This window comes from Sylvia atricapilla, chromosome 8 (assembly GCF_009819655.1).
Source record: "Sylvia atricapilla isolate bSylAtr1 chromosome 8, bSylAtr1.pri, whole genome shotgun sequence".
NCBI classification, from domain to species: Eukaryota; Metazoa; Chordata; class Aves; order Passeriformes; family Sylviidae; genus Sylvia; species Sylvia atricapilla.
Window position 1 is genome coordinate 20,749,951 of NC_089147.1, and position 12,132 is coordinate 20,762,082.

General features: G+C 42.4%; 1 protein-coding gene across 2 annotated transcripts in view; it reads left to right on the forward strand.

Annotated features, from left to right (window-relative positions):
- Positions 1-3,430: 3,430 nt before the first annotated feature.
- The window catches only part of ZSWIM8 (zinc finger SWIM-type containing 8), a 56,120-nt gene continuing 47,418 nt past the window's right edge, over positions 3,431-12,132 (forward strand). For both annotated transcript variants that reach the window (XM_066324042.1, XM_066324043.1), the window contains exon 1: positions 3,431-4,507. In XM_066324042.1, the coding sequence (XP_066180139.1) occupies positions 4,330-4,507 (178 nt within the window). In that variant the 5' untranslated portion in view covers positions 3,431-4,329. The remainder of the gene's footprint in view (positions 4,508-12,132) is intronic.

The following is a 12,132-nucleotide window of genomic DNA, read 5'->3' on the forward strand; positions in this document are numbered from 1 at the left end:
TCTCTAAGATCCCAGAGATAGGAGCTTGGACAACATCAGTTCAAAGTCTTCTGTGGCAAGGATTAGTCAAAGATAGGAAAATGCTCAATCCAAATGGGGGAAATTTATCTTCTAATACCTCAGGACAGCTTTGCTTTCAGCTTCCTAGTATGCTTTGTCTGGAAAAGCTCTGTGCATCTTGTACAGCCATTTGCCTAGTTAGAAGCAGAGCAAGGAGCAATGAGCTGTGTGCTGTCCCTTCTTTTGTGCTAAGACAGTTATTTGCTCCATCTGTTGTACAGGCCTAGTGATTTGAAATAAATAACGGTGGCTGGTTGTTATGTCTGTGGAGATGTTTAATGTCTGTTATTAATTATTATTAGTTATTAATTAAATGATCAGTATAGCATGAAACAGTGATCATCTAGGAGGAACAGGAACTTTTGGCAGTTTGCCATAGTGCTATAGTTCTAGAGCACAAACCCCTATTATTCTGCACATCCAATATATTACTTACACACAAAGCCATATGTGTGCTTTAAGAATTTGCCTTTGCTTGTCATTTGTGAGTGCATTATCGCATGCGAAGAGACAATGAAACCTTTGTTGAGTCAGAATGGAGCTGAACAGCTGGGTCCCGCTGCACTTGCAGTGAAAATCTCCAGAGTGCTGTATTTTGTTATTGAGTCTGTATTAGATTCAGGCCATTGCAAGGATGTGTTTTACTTTCTATGCAATCAGAAATAAAAAACATGCTGGATAGGACTGGTAGTGTAGCACGACTCACCAGTGAAAAGCAGACACTTCTGGGGTGCAATGCAGACTTCTCATTGATTTTTAGTCCCCAGCGAGAGTTTAAGACAGGAAATAAATGTAAGTGTTGCAATTCTGCTTTAGGGTATGCGTATGTGCACTCATATGTGTCTCTCTCATATGGAATCTGCATTTTGAAAACTGTCTACATTGGAGTCAGAGGAATTCTGAACAGCAATTTCCTTTTTCTGAAATAAGAGAAGAAAAGAAAAAAAAGTACATATCTGTAAGCAAGAAAACATTTTACTGGCAACCTTGTCATTTCTGCAGAATTTCTTACTGAATTTCTTTCTTTCCAGCAGAACACTGCTGAAACTGTCAGATATTTTTCAGTCTCTATTTTTTGTCTGTTGAAAGATCCACAAGGGAAAATACATGCCTGTCTCATGCAATAAGTTGGCTGGGGAAAAATAATGAACGAGTGTTTATGAACTTGTGTGTCTTTCCAAGCCATGAGGACAAGGAGAAGCAAAGCACTCACACCTGCACTCCCTCATGTTGGCCAGGGCAACAACACACTCAGGCCTGGTCTGCACAAGCCAGAGACACATTTTTACAGGGTCCTGAAATGCACATTAAGATCAAAGTGCAAATGTTCACTGCTTTGCTTGTCTCGTTATTTTCATCACCTCTTCCATGCTTTCAGCCTGTGACATTTAAGAAAGCGAAGGCAAGATTTCTTTGGAAATTTCTATAACTTGTGGTATCCCAAAGCTGGAAGAAGGAGGAATGGGAGTGAGGATTGTTAATTGTGATGGAATCAAACACAATGTATTGAGGTCCCCTTATAATTAGTACTGTCTAATATTCCTCCTCTCCTCTCCCCTTTTTTGATGTAACAGTGCTGTGTTGCACATAATGTCAAAAGATACTGGTGAGCAGCATCAGCCTTATGGCATCACTTCATTTCCCTGCCCACTTCTGTCATTTCAAGTGCCACCACATCTGAGGCAGGGTGCTGAATTTCACCTGTAGTTACCTCTTCACTCCTTGGACACAATGTGTTTGATTTCTTTTTCCTCCATCTCCTTTTCCCCATGAAAATACTCTTCAAAGTTTCAGCTGCATTTTTTTTTAATTTGAAATTCTTACAGTCTTCTAAATGCTTTTTTCTTACTAGGGAAACACCTTTCCTAAGGGGAAATCCTCCTTTTATGCAACACTGCATCAAGAATTACAATGCCTTTGTGTATCTTTGCTCTCTCATGAGGCAGAGATTCTCTGCAATGCCCTTGACTCAGCGTGCTACTGATGTAACCCACCAGAATTCCCATTATCAGGCAGGTGTGTCTCCTGAATTACCGCTGGCGTGGTGCACTAACAGGTTATTTGGCAGTACAGATGCGATGGGGTCAGGTGTCAGCACAGTACGACTTTGTGTAGGCTTAGGCGGCACAGGAGGCAGAACTTGGCAAGCTGTGCCGTGGCACACTGCCCCATGTCGTGCCTCCCTGCCCAGGGCACCTGCGGGATGTCTGCCTCGGGGCACTGAAGGATCTGACACTTCAATGGGTGACCAAACCTCCTACAGCTGATGGACACTGCTGCAAGGCACCTTTGTCATCGAACCCTTAAACGGGGAAGCAATACGTTTGTAAGGACAAATCATGCAGAAATTTCCTTTAAAATCCAAGGTGCATCACTTAGGACCCTCTGTGAGGACTCATCAATTAATATAATTCTTTTGGATTGAGGATCAGAATGAGGTGAGGGAGATTGTCAGTGTTCCCACATGCATTTCAGTTGCTCTCAGCTCTACATCTACTATTTCTTAGTGTGTAATCCTTTTCTTTCCCTAGCTCATTTTTCCCCCCGTCATTTGCTTTTCCCCTCTGTACGAACACAGGATGGAAGGTGTAGGTCCAGCTGTTTGGCTGACATGTATGCAAAGAGCAAACTTATCCTTTGGTATTTTATCGGTCAATTCTCTCAATAGAGCAATGAACCTAGAAGAACTCCAAGAAAGAGAAGTATAGGAAAAAAAAAAAAAAAAAAGGAAAAAGAAAAGTCACCTCTGCTGCTTTCAGAGTGGGTAGGAGAGGAGACCTTAGGTAGCCTAGGCAATTCCTCATGGACCTGGCACGTGAGTTCTCTCCTCTGAATTCTGGAGTTGTTCGGAGCCGAGCAGCCCCTCAGAGCTCGGGGAGCGAGGGGCTCCCGGCCGAAGGAGAGCGCTCACTGCACTCGAACGCGACTTACTCGAGCCACGGTCCCCTCACTTTATTTCCTTTTTCCCCTTGATCTTCTTTCCTGCTGTTTTTCTTCTAATAGAAAATGTTGCTAGGAACTCGTGTATTTCTCTCATCTCCAATCAGATGATCACAGCTCAGTGATTTCTACCTCATGCAACCCATCTTCGGCGCGTTCCGGGGTAACCCCCACATTTTAGCAGCACTAGCGCTCTCTCGCTACCCACGGCGGTGCGGACAGGCCCAACACCGAGGCTGTTGTTTTATCGCGGCCGCAGCCCGCTGGGTGTGTCAGGCGCCCGCCGAGCCCGGCCCGTCCCGGGGGAGCCGCGGTCCCCCGGCGCGGCCCCGCCCGCGGGGAGCGGCCGCCCGGCCCGGCATGCCCCGCGCGGCGGAAGCCGGAAGCGCGGCGGCGGAAGCGGCGCTCAGCTGGCGGGGGGTGTCGCAGGTGAAGCTGGGAAGCGCGGAGCCATCTTGGTGCCCGCGCCGGGCAGGGACGGGACCCGCCGGGGCCGCGAACCGCCGGGGCCGCGCCGGGCTCGGGGGCGTCCAGCGGGGCCCGCCGGCCATGGGCTCATAGAGACACCGCGCGGCCACCGCGACCGGAGCGGCGACGGGCTGCCCCCGCCCTGCCCGCCGGGACCAGCGCCGGGCGCTCCCCGCCGGCCGCCGCCCGCGCCCCCGTGAGGCCGGAGCCGCCGCCTGCCCGCCCGCGCCGCTGCCGGTGCCGGTGCCCGTGACGAGCAGCCGGGAGGTCGCGCCGCCCCTCTCGGGCGCTCCGGCCCCACCGGGCCGTTTCTAAGCCCCCGCGAGCGGGAGGGAAGTTGTTTCCCCCCGGCCCCCGCCGCTGCCCCTGCCCGCCCTCCCCTCGGTTCCTGCGCCGGGAGTGAGACAAGCACAACCTCAGGGAGACCCGGCCCTGCGCACAGACACCGGCGGCCCCCCCGCCGGAGCCCCGGAGGAGGAAGCCGGCCCCTTCCCACGTCCTGCGGCGCCGGGAGCCTTCAGACCCTCCGTGTGCCCGGCAGGCACCTGTCCCGCCTGGAGGCAGCTCTCATGGACTAACCAGCTCCCTCCGCCTCGAGTACATTCTGTGGGCATAAGCATTTTTTAACTTTTTTAACAACTTTTTTTTTTTTTTCCCCATGGAATTTTTACCAGCTGGCCCTTAGTTATTTCCTGCTTCTCCCATCTCAGACAGCGCTGACTTTGTTTTTTCCTGGTATGGGGATCAAATCAAACCTGAGATTTTAAGTATTGCGAGAGCCCTCAAGTCCGTTCACCTGTTAAAAGTGAGCAGTGCTGTTCTTGTCTTTCTTCTTTTCCCCCACGTCGCCTGTCGGATGTGATGGAACTCATGTTCGCAGAGTGGGAGGACGGGGAGAGGTTTTCATTTGAAGACTCCGATCGCTTTGAAGAAGACTCTCTTTGTTCCTTCATCTCTGAGGCAGAGAGCCTTTGCCAGAACTGGAGAGGATGGAGGAAGCAATCGGCTGGACCCAATTCCCCCACTGTCAAAATGAAAGGTGAGGTCACTCGGTTTCATTGGGACGCTCCTTGCATTTGTGGAAGTTGTGGGGCAAGGGGGATGGTAGGTGAGGAGATCTGCAGAAGGAAAGTCAGAGCAGCAGAGAGAACTCCTATGTAGGATTCATTGTCGGGATAAATTTCTGGCCAAAGATTGAACCTGTACGTTCACCAGGGTTCTTAACACAAAGCTGTCTTTTAGGTGTGTTTTCATCTGCGTGCACTCGTAGTATGCTGGTGCTGCTCTTCTGAGTAGATTTTGTGGGATTGCTCTTGGAAATCTGAAACCTGTTTTCTATAAACAAACTGCAGACTTGGCTGGGAATAACTGCATAGGTTCCCACATGCTTTGATTGAAGTACACTAAGGTTTCATAGAAGCTTTTGTTACTTCTATAAAGCTACTCATGTAAAGCCGTGTAAGCCATCATTGTCTAGAGCAGCCAATTTTCCTTGTCTGATTCTTGGCATTTCTCGTTTTTCTAGTAAACTAGCTTGGCTCTTTTGCAGTAGTGGAGCAAGAGGGCCTTAACACTGGCACAAAGAAGTCGGCAAACAACAGTGTGCCTGCTTCAAGTGTTGTTTTATTTTCTTTCTGCTGATAGTAATTTATATTTAATAGCAGACAGCAAAAGAGGTAACATTCACAATTGAATTTTACTTTTAATTAACATATTGCTATTAGCGCTTTGCTTGATTTTTTTCTTTTTAACAAAACTTGATTTCTCTGTTGTTCTACTGCATCATGACCCTGGAATTTAGGTGATGTTTGCACTAAGCAGAGCCAGATACACAGTTAACAGAAATGACACAAACTCTTTCTGCTTTTCCTTTTATCTCCTGTTTCTTCAGGCCAGTGTCAGATCTTTGTAAGCATCACCTGTCTCATTGATATCTCCCTATCTTGAACTGCAAAACTTTATTCTCTTCTGAATATTGCCCTTACATGAACAGAGAATGCAATTTATATTGAATTGAGTTGGAATTTGGCCACGTTGTGCTATGGACAAATGTTCAGTTTTCACTGGTTTAGGACCAGAAAATATACTTTGTATTAACCATAGGCTTTCCAGAGCAAATTAAGTTTTAAATTCTACTGCTGTAAAGAAAGGGAACTGTGTTGGCATTTTTAAAAGCTGTAAGTCCTGCAATGTAGAAATAAGCATTGTGCATAGGGCAGTGCATATACATATATATTTATCTCATGTTTTGCATGAAGTCTTAGCTTGCTGGACAGGAGCTGAATTTTTAAAAATGTACTGATGTGGAAATAAAGACATCTTTAGTTTGGCAGAGATGTATGGAACTGGTTTGTATGGCTCTACAAGTCAGACTGACATTTGCAAAGGTGATTTTTTTTTTCCAGCTTCTAAATGCTTTTAGCCAACTTTTCTCCACTGGTTCACTGTATGAGTGCATGTTCTTCTGGGTCTTGACCTAGTTCCTTGAGCTCTCTTGACCGAATTAAATCAAGCAGCAGTTGCTCTCTCTGCTGACACCCACTTGTTGCATTAAAAGGAAAAGACACTTGAGTAGATTGTGCGTATTTGCAATCTTCAGGCTCTTTTCTAACTTGTAAAACACAACAGCTAACATTGCTGTGGTAATTGTAATTATTTACACCATATTGAGATGCTACTGTTCTGGGTTCTGCAGACTTGCATAGGGAAGGCTTTAATTGCTTGTACTTGGCTCATGTATTTCAGGTTTTATCTGTAGGCACCTAATTCCCTTCTACCAGAGTCTTATTTTAAGAGGAGGAGCATTTTGAAAGGATACTGTTGCCTCCTTTAAGGCCCTTGCTGGCAATTCCCAGGCTCTGGTCAGAGATATTTTGAGAAGAATGTGAATGTGGATTTGTGGCCTAAATAATTATTTATTCACGCTGTGAAGTCACATGTGATACTACCAATGTGGAACACTTGCAGGTTGCCAGTAAGTCTGGTCCCATGTGAGATCTGTCATTGTGTGGAACCTCCTTGGATTTCAGAACTCCTGTACCAATTTTGTTGCTTTTAATACCACTTCTTGACAGTGTTTTTAAATCAGAAAACACAGAACTTGCTGGGTCCTGAGGTTGTTTCTTATAGTGAGTAATTTCAAGTGTGATAATTCAAAACTGAGCTGCATATTTTTATTTCCACAGTTTGCCATTTTACTGTTGCCTATGCAAACAAAAGTGAGGTTGGACACTAGGTTCTTCTGTTAAGTGCTAAGAGGAAACAAGAGGAGCTGTATTCTGTTAGGCTTTTTCTCTAGTTTGGAGCTCAGCCTATGTTTTGGTGTGGAATTAGTCAGACAAGTTATGTAATAGGAAGGATTTCTAGGTTTTTCAATTGTTTTCAGTTTTTCCTTGTAAGCATCTAATTCTTCATTAATTGCTTCAAAGAGAATCCCCCTAAGACTGATGGAAGTGCTGGTGGCTGTCTCTTAAGCAAACAAACAAACTACCTGCACACACACCAGTTACGGTTTTCTTACTTTTTTCAAATATTTATTTTCTTCTTGGGTATCTTTGAATGTTACTGTCATGTTTGCTGGAAATTTCATACTAAGGCTTGGGGTAGCTTGTTGCAAATATACACAGTATTCACTACAGAAGGTTGCCAAAAAGATGAGTTATTCACTTGTTTGTGAATCACTCTATTTGGTTTGCTAGAAAGATGATGGAAGGGGGAAAGAAATGTTTGAGTTTCTCTAATATAATCCTTGGAACTGATTTCCTTATAAAATCAGGTATCTCGAGTAGTTAAATCAGAGAAATAGAATTGTAATTGGTTGATTTTTCTCACTTTTAATTTCTGTTATGGTAAAGTCGTCTTACAGTCTTCCTATATTACGTTCTTGAAAGGAATTTTCCCCTTAAGTATGGAATTGCCAGTGTGAAGAAGGAATGCATTGTGTTGGTGTCATGGATCCCCTTAGGTTTTGAAGAACTGCTCTTAATCTCCACTAATTCACCTGCACTGAAATCCTGGAGGAAACCTGTCAGTTTTGGGAGTACTGGGAGTCCTGTGATGATTTTGAGTGTTTGTTTTATGAGTGCCTTGTTCTCTTGTTAACTGCCTTGATTGCTTGCTATACCCCTTGTTTTTAATTTTGAGTTGTGTAATCCTTCTAACAGATATTTGGCCAGTCATCACCTGTATAGATCATTGATTAGAGGCTTTCACTGCACAAGCAGACAGAGGATTCTGCTCTGAATTCTGCGTCCATTCTAAGGTGAATGGATGTTTGGAAGTACAATGTCCTCGCAGTGGGTTCAGAACTATCTGGTTCTTAGGGTTGGTTTGTAACTCCAGCTCTTTTTCTTACATATCAAATTACATTCCACCCATTTGTTACCCAGCTACTAACGAATGCACTCACCTGCCTTTTCTCCTCTTTTCTGGACAGTCTGCTCTTTCTGAGGAGCCATTATGATCCTCTCGTGACTTTCTTCTTAAAGCAGTTGTATTTTTCATTTGTACTTGAAGTAATTGTAGTCTTTCTGCAAATGTTTTATCATCTGTTAACTTCACATAAGTATTTTTGTGATAGGATTTTTAAGAATAAGTGTTTAAGTACCCTCCATCTCTTCAAACCCACTGTGCCTTTGTTTTATCCTGAAAACTTCTAAGCTCTTTCCCACCCTTAGTCCTTTGTTTCACAGTTTCTGAAGCATAAATATTTACCAAACGTTTAAGAAGCTGGCATTAATACTGTAGGATTGTTAAACAGTGCCTTCACAATATATTTACTCATTTTATATTCATTCATTCAGGGTGGATTTGGTAGGAAGTGTGCTGGTGAGTTGTGTTGAATCTGTATTCAGTAGGTAGCTAGTGAGAAAACTTGACTTTTTTCCTTTCCTTTACTGTAAGCTTGAACTATTGTATACTGTTTTGCAAAACCCCCTCAGACCTGACTAAGAAATGATGCAGGTAGTGCTCTCTTGGAAAATATTCTCATTATCCAGCCCTAGACAGTTTTTGTTCTTTCAAACTTTTAGGAGCCCCCAGAAGGTGAAGTTTTGGGCACAGTGCCTCAAAACTACAATCTGTATAGAGAAGATCGTTGGCAGAGAATATACAGAGCCTGAGGTGAAGATAGGATCAGTTTAGAGATCAGAGTCTGAGCAGTGTCTGTGCTGGTAAAATAACAGTGACTGATTTTCATTAATTTATACAGGAAAAGAATAAATGGTGGAGAAATAAGAAAGAATAAATGTAGAGAGCATTGCTTCTTCCTCAGGATTGCCAATACCTAAGAAATTCAAGTTAGCCCTTGTTCAAGCAGTAACTTCAGAAAATAGCAGGAGGAATGTTTAGTGTCTTTCAAATTCATACTGTGCTCTTCAGACTCCTGGCATGATCAGAGAAGAATGCTGCTATCATCCCAAAGAGTGTCCACTCTTTGAGCCTAGTGAAGCTTGAAATGGAGACTTCGCTGCTGTTTTGTTACTGGCCATTACTGTATATTCTAACTGATTTTTTTTCTGCTTTATTTGTGCCTCTGCTATTAGGAGGGAGATTATGTAGTCAGCTCACACTTCTGGGAGGTACAGGTGTAATATGTCTTGTTTGTTGTGTTTTCTAATTTAATACAACACGTGACAAATCTGTTCTAGCTCAAATATATCTGCTATAGTATATCGAACTTGATTAGAAAAATGCCAAAACAGTAACTGTTGAGCAAAGGTGTTATGTGGCTCTCCAGTGAGGTTTTTTTATAGAAGCAACAGAATTCTAAAGATATAAATGTTGATGAGAAGATAAAAGGGGTTATAAAATAAGCAGAGATCAACTGTCCAAAGGGCAAAGGTAATGTGTAAATTTTAGCTGCTAGCAGAAGATAGGTTTCTCTGTATTTTCTCACCGTAGTAAATGAATTTCACCTATTTTTGTACTCCAATCCATGTTAGTGGATGATGTTGATTTGCTATGAAGCAGAAGCAAAACTTCAAGTTGGGGAAGGGACTTACTGCCTTGTAATAAATACAAGGTATGAAGGGGACATTGGTTCATTGTTGCTTAAGACACCACAGAGAAGCTGCACAGGCAGTGGTTTGTCAAGACTGATGGGCATGATTAAGTACCTCCTTTCAGACCTGGGATGCTGATTTCAGGAGCTGTCTCTAAAAAAAGGTTGTTTCACAATGCATTAGTACCTCTGTCTTTTGGAAGGTGGACAAATTGAGAATGATTCTCATACATTTGTCTCTTTATTTGCATTTTCCTGTGCCTTTCTGGGGTAATTGAATGTGTACCCAGAAATGGGTACTGAAGAAACCCCATGAAGAAGCTGTCAGGAAATACTTTTCTACTACTGAGATTTAAAGTTGCTGCTCCAGTTTTATCTCTGCAGTGGTTTTTCAGCCTTTCCCTCTAGTTAAGTTTCTTTTCCCCTCCCCAAAAGTCTTGCATATTCTTTGCCTATTTTAATGTCTTGCCTTTCTATGGAGAAGTGTTCCTTTTTGTTCCCCCTCATCTTTCTACTTGTCTTTCTTCCTGACTTCGTGGACTTTTGTTTTTGTGTTTATTTTCTCTTTCCATTCACCTGTGGAGATCCCCGTGTTGCTGAATGACCAGCAATTACACAGGCTCTATTTGCAAGAGCTTCAGGCTTCCTGAAGCTGCAGGGGTTATTCTTTTCCTTGGCATGTTTACTCTGGGGGAGGAAGGATAAGGGTTCAGGTTTGATCTAGACTCTGAATTGTGCTCTGCCTTTGTTTCCTATCCCTTTCTTTATCTCCCCCTCTCCATGTTAAGGATTTTTCCCCTGAGCTGGTGAGTTCACAAAGTGATGGGAAGTTTCAAGAAGCCAGGCAGACTTGTTCAATAGGTGGAGGTGTTCTCCTAGCTTCATGAATTGTGCTGGGCTCTTGTGCATTCTGTGCTCCTCTTGCTCTGGATTGGTGTTGCTTCTAGTCATAGTATGGTGAAATGATCTGTGTGTTTGAAGACACACCAGTTAAGTGTGATTTAATATGCAAGTCTACAGTTTTGGAGTTCCAGTTCAGTTTGAGGAACAGCAACAAACCCACAGCATAAGCTATATGCAGAAAAATAGCACCTTTTGTGCAGGTTGTATTTCTTTAGTGAGGAAGGACGCAATCAGAAGTCAACTGATCCAACTTAGGAAAGTCTGTTTAGAGATACTAATATAGCCAAAATAAAAATCATTCAGCATATGAGTTGTGGGAGTAGAACTCACATGTTGACTTGTGGCCAGGCCCCTTTTTTCTGCTCTGTGAAGTCAAGCTGTTTTGCAGTGTTTTAAACTAACACACAAACCCCCTCTTCTCTCCCTCCCCCAGCAATACTTTTAAGGGAAGAAAGCTATGAAGAAACGGGCATCAGTGATTTGAACAGTGTCTCTTATGCCAGTTGTAAACCAAGAGCAAAGAGCATCTCCTCTTAAAAATACTCTGTGTCCTAAGTAATATGGACTTTGTTCCAGAGGAAAAAAGGAATGTACATTTCAAAAGACGATTAAATACTTTAATGAACTTCTTGGAGCAAATGTTTGTCTATTTAGAATATCAGTAATTGATTTAGAAGCTTTTGTTAGTTTGTTTTTGTATAAGAAACTTTACTAAGAGTCAAAACTTATTTCTTCTTTGGTTCTTAAAGCTGAATAATATCTTTAAAATTTCATTGCTTCTTTTAGACCAACAACTTTTTGTATTAGCTATCCAAGTGTAAGACTGTAAAGCAGTCGTAAGACTAATACAAAATAGTGTCATGGCTAGAAGTTGGGTTTTTTTTAAACTTTATTTTAATGTACTTTATCTGCATTAAGCACTTTTTCTCCCTCCTCCTGTTTTGTGACATCCTTCTAAACCCTCCAACAGTAAAATTCAAAGCACATATGTGTCAAAGAGCTAAAATGTTACATTTAGATTTTTATTTTTTTACATGTTAAACAGCAGTGGTGCGTAATGTACAAAATACTTGAAATACTGATTCTAATTTCAAAATACCATATGACAGACTTCTAAATTGTCTCTTCTGAAGCTGTGTAGTCTCAAGCAGTTAAGTGTAAGATTACCAATCAGAGGATTCTCATTCTTCTCACAGTTTGTGTGTTTTTTGATGTATCTTTACATCTTTGTTTCTTCTTTATTTATGGCAAGGCTGTGGGTAGTTGTGTAGCATTTTTAACAGAAAAGACTGAAAGTCATGTCATTGACCACATTTCCCCACGTGCTTTAAACATTATGGGCAAGACTTGTGGAAACTTTGCTGTTTTGATTATTTTTAGTTCATCTATATTTGCTTCTATACAGTTGGAAACATACTGTCTTTGTAAAGAATGAAACAAAGGAGCTCTGTCGGGTTGCAGTATACCTATTAATTAAAATCTTCTGTAATTGTGTATTTTGAGAAAAGTGGTGCTGTGAAAAGTACCTAGTTTTAATAAAATATTCCTTCTACAATGAATTGTTATTAGTGTTCCTAGAGTGCTGGAAGAAAAAAAAAATTAAGAAAATGGAAGATGTCAGTATTTACTAGTATCAATTAGGCAAAAGCTGAGCATGTTTAAGCTGGAAAAAGCTTGTGTTGATTTTTTTGTATTTACCTAAATCTCTGCTGGTATGAGAGAAAAATTGGAAGTTAATACATGCTCTGGTAGGAGGAAAC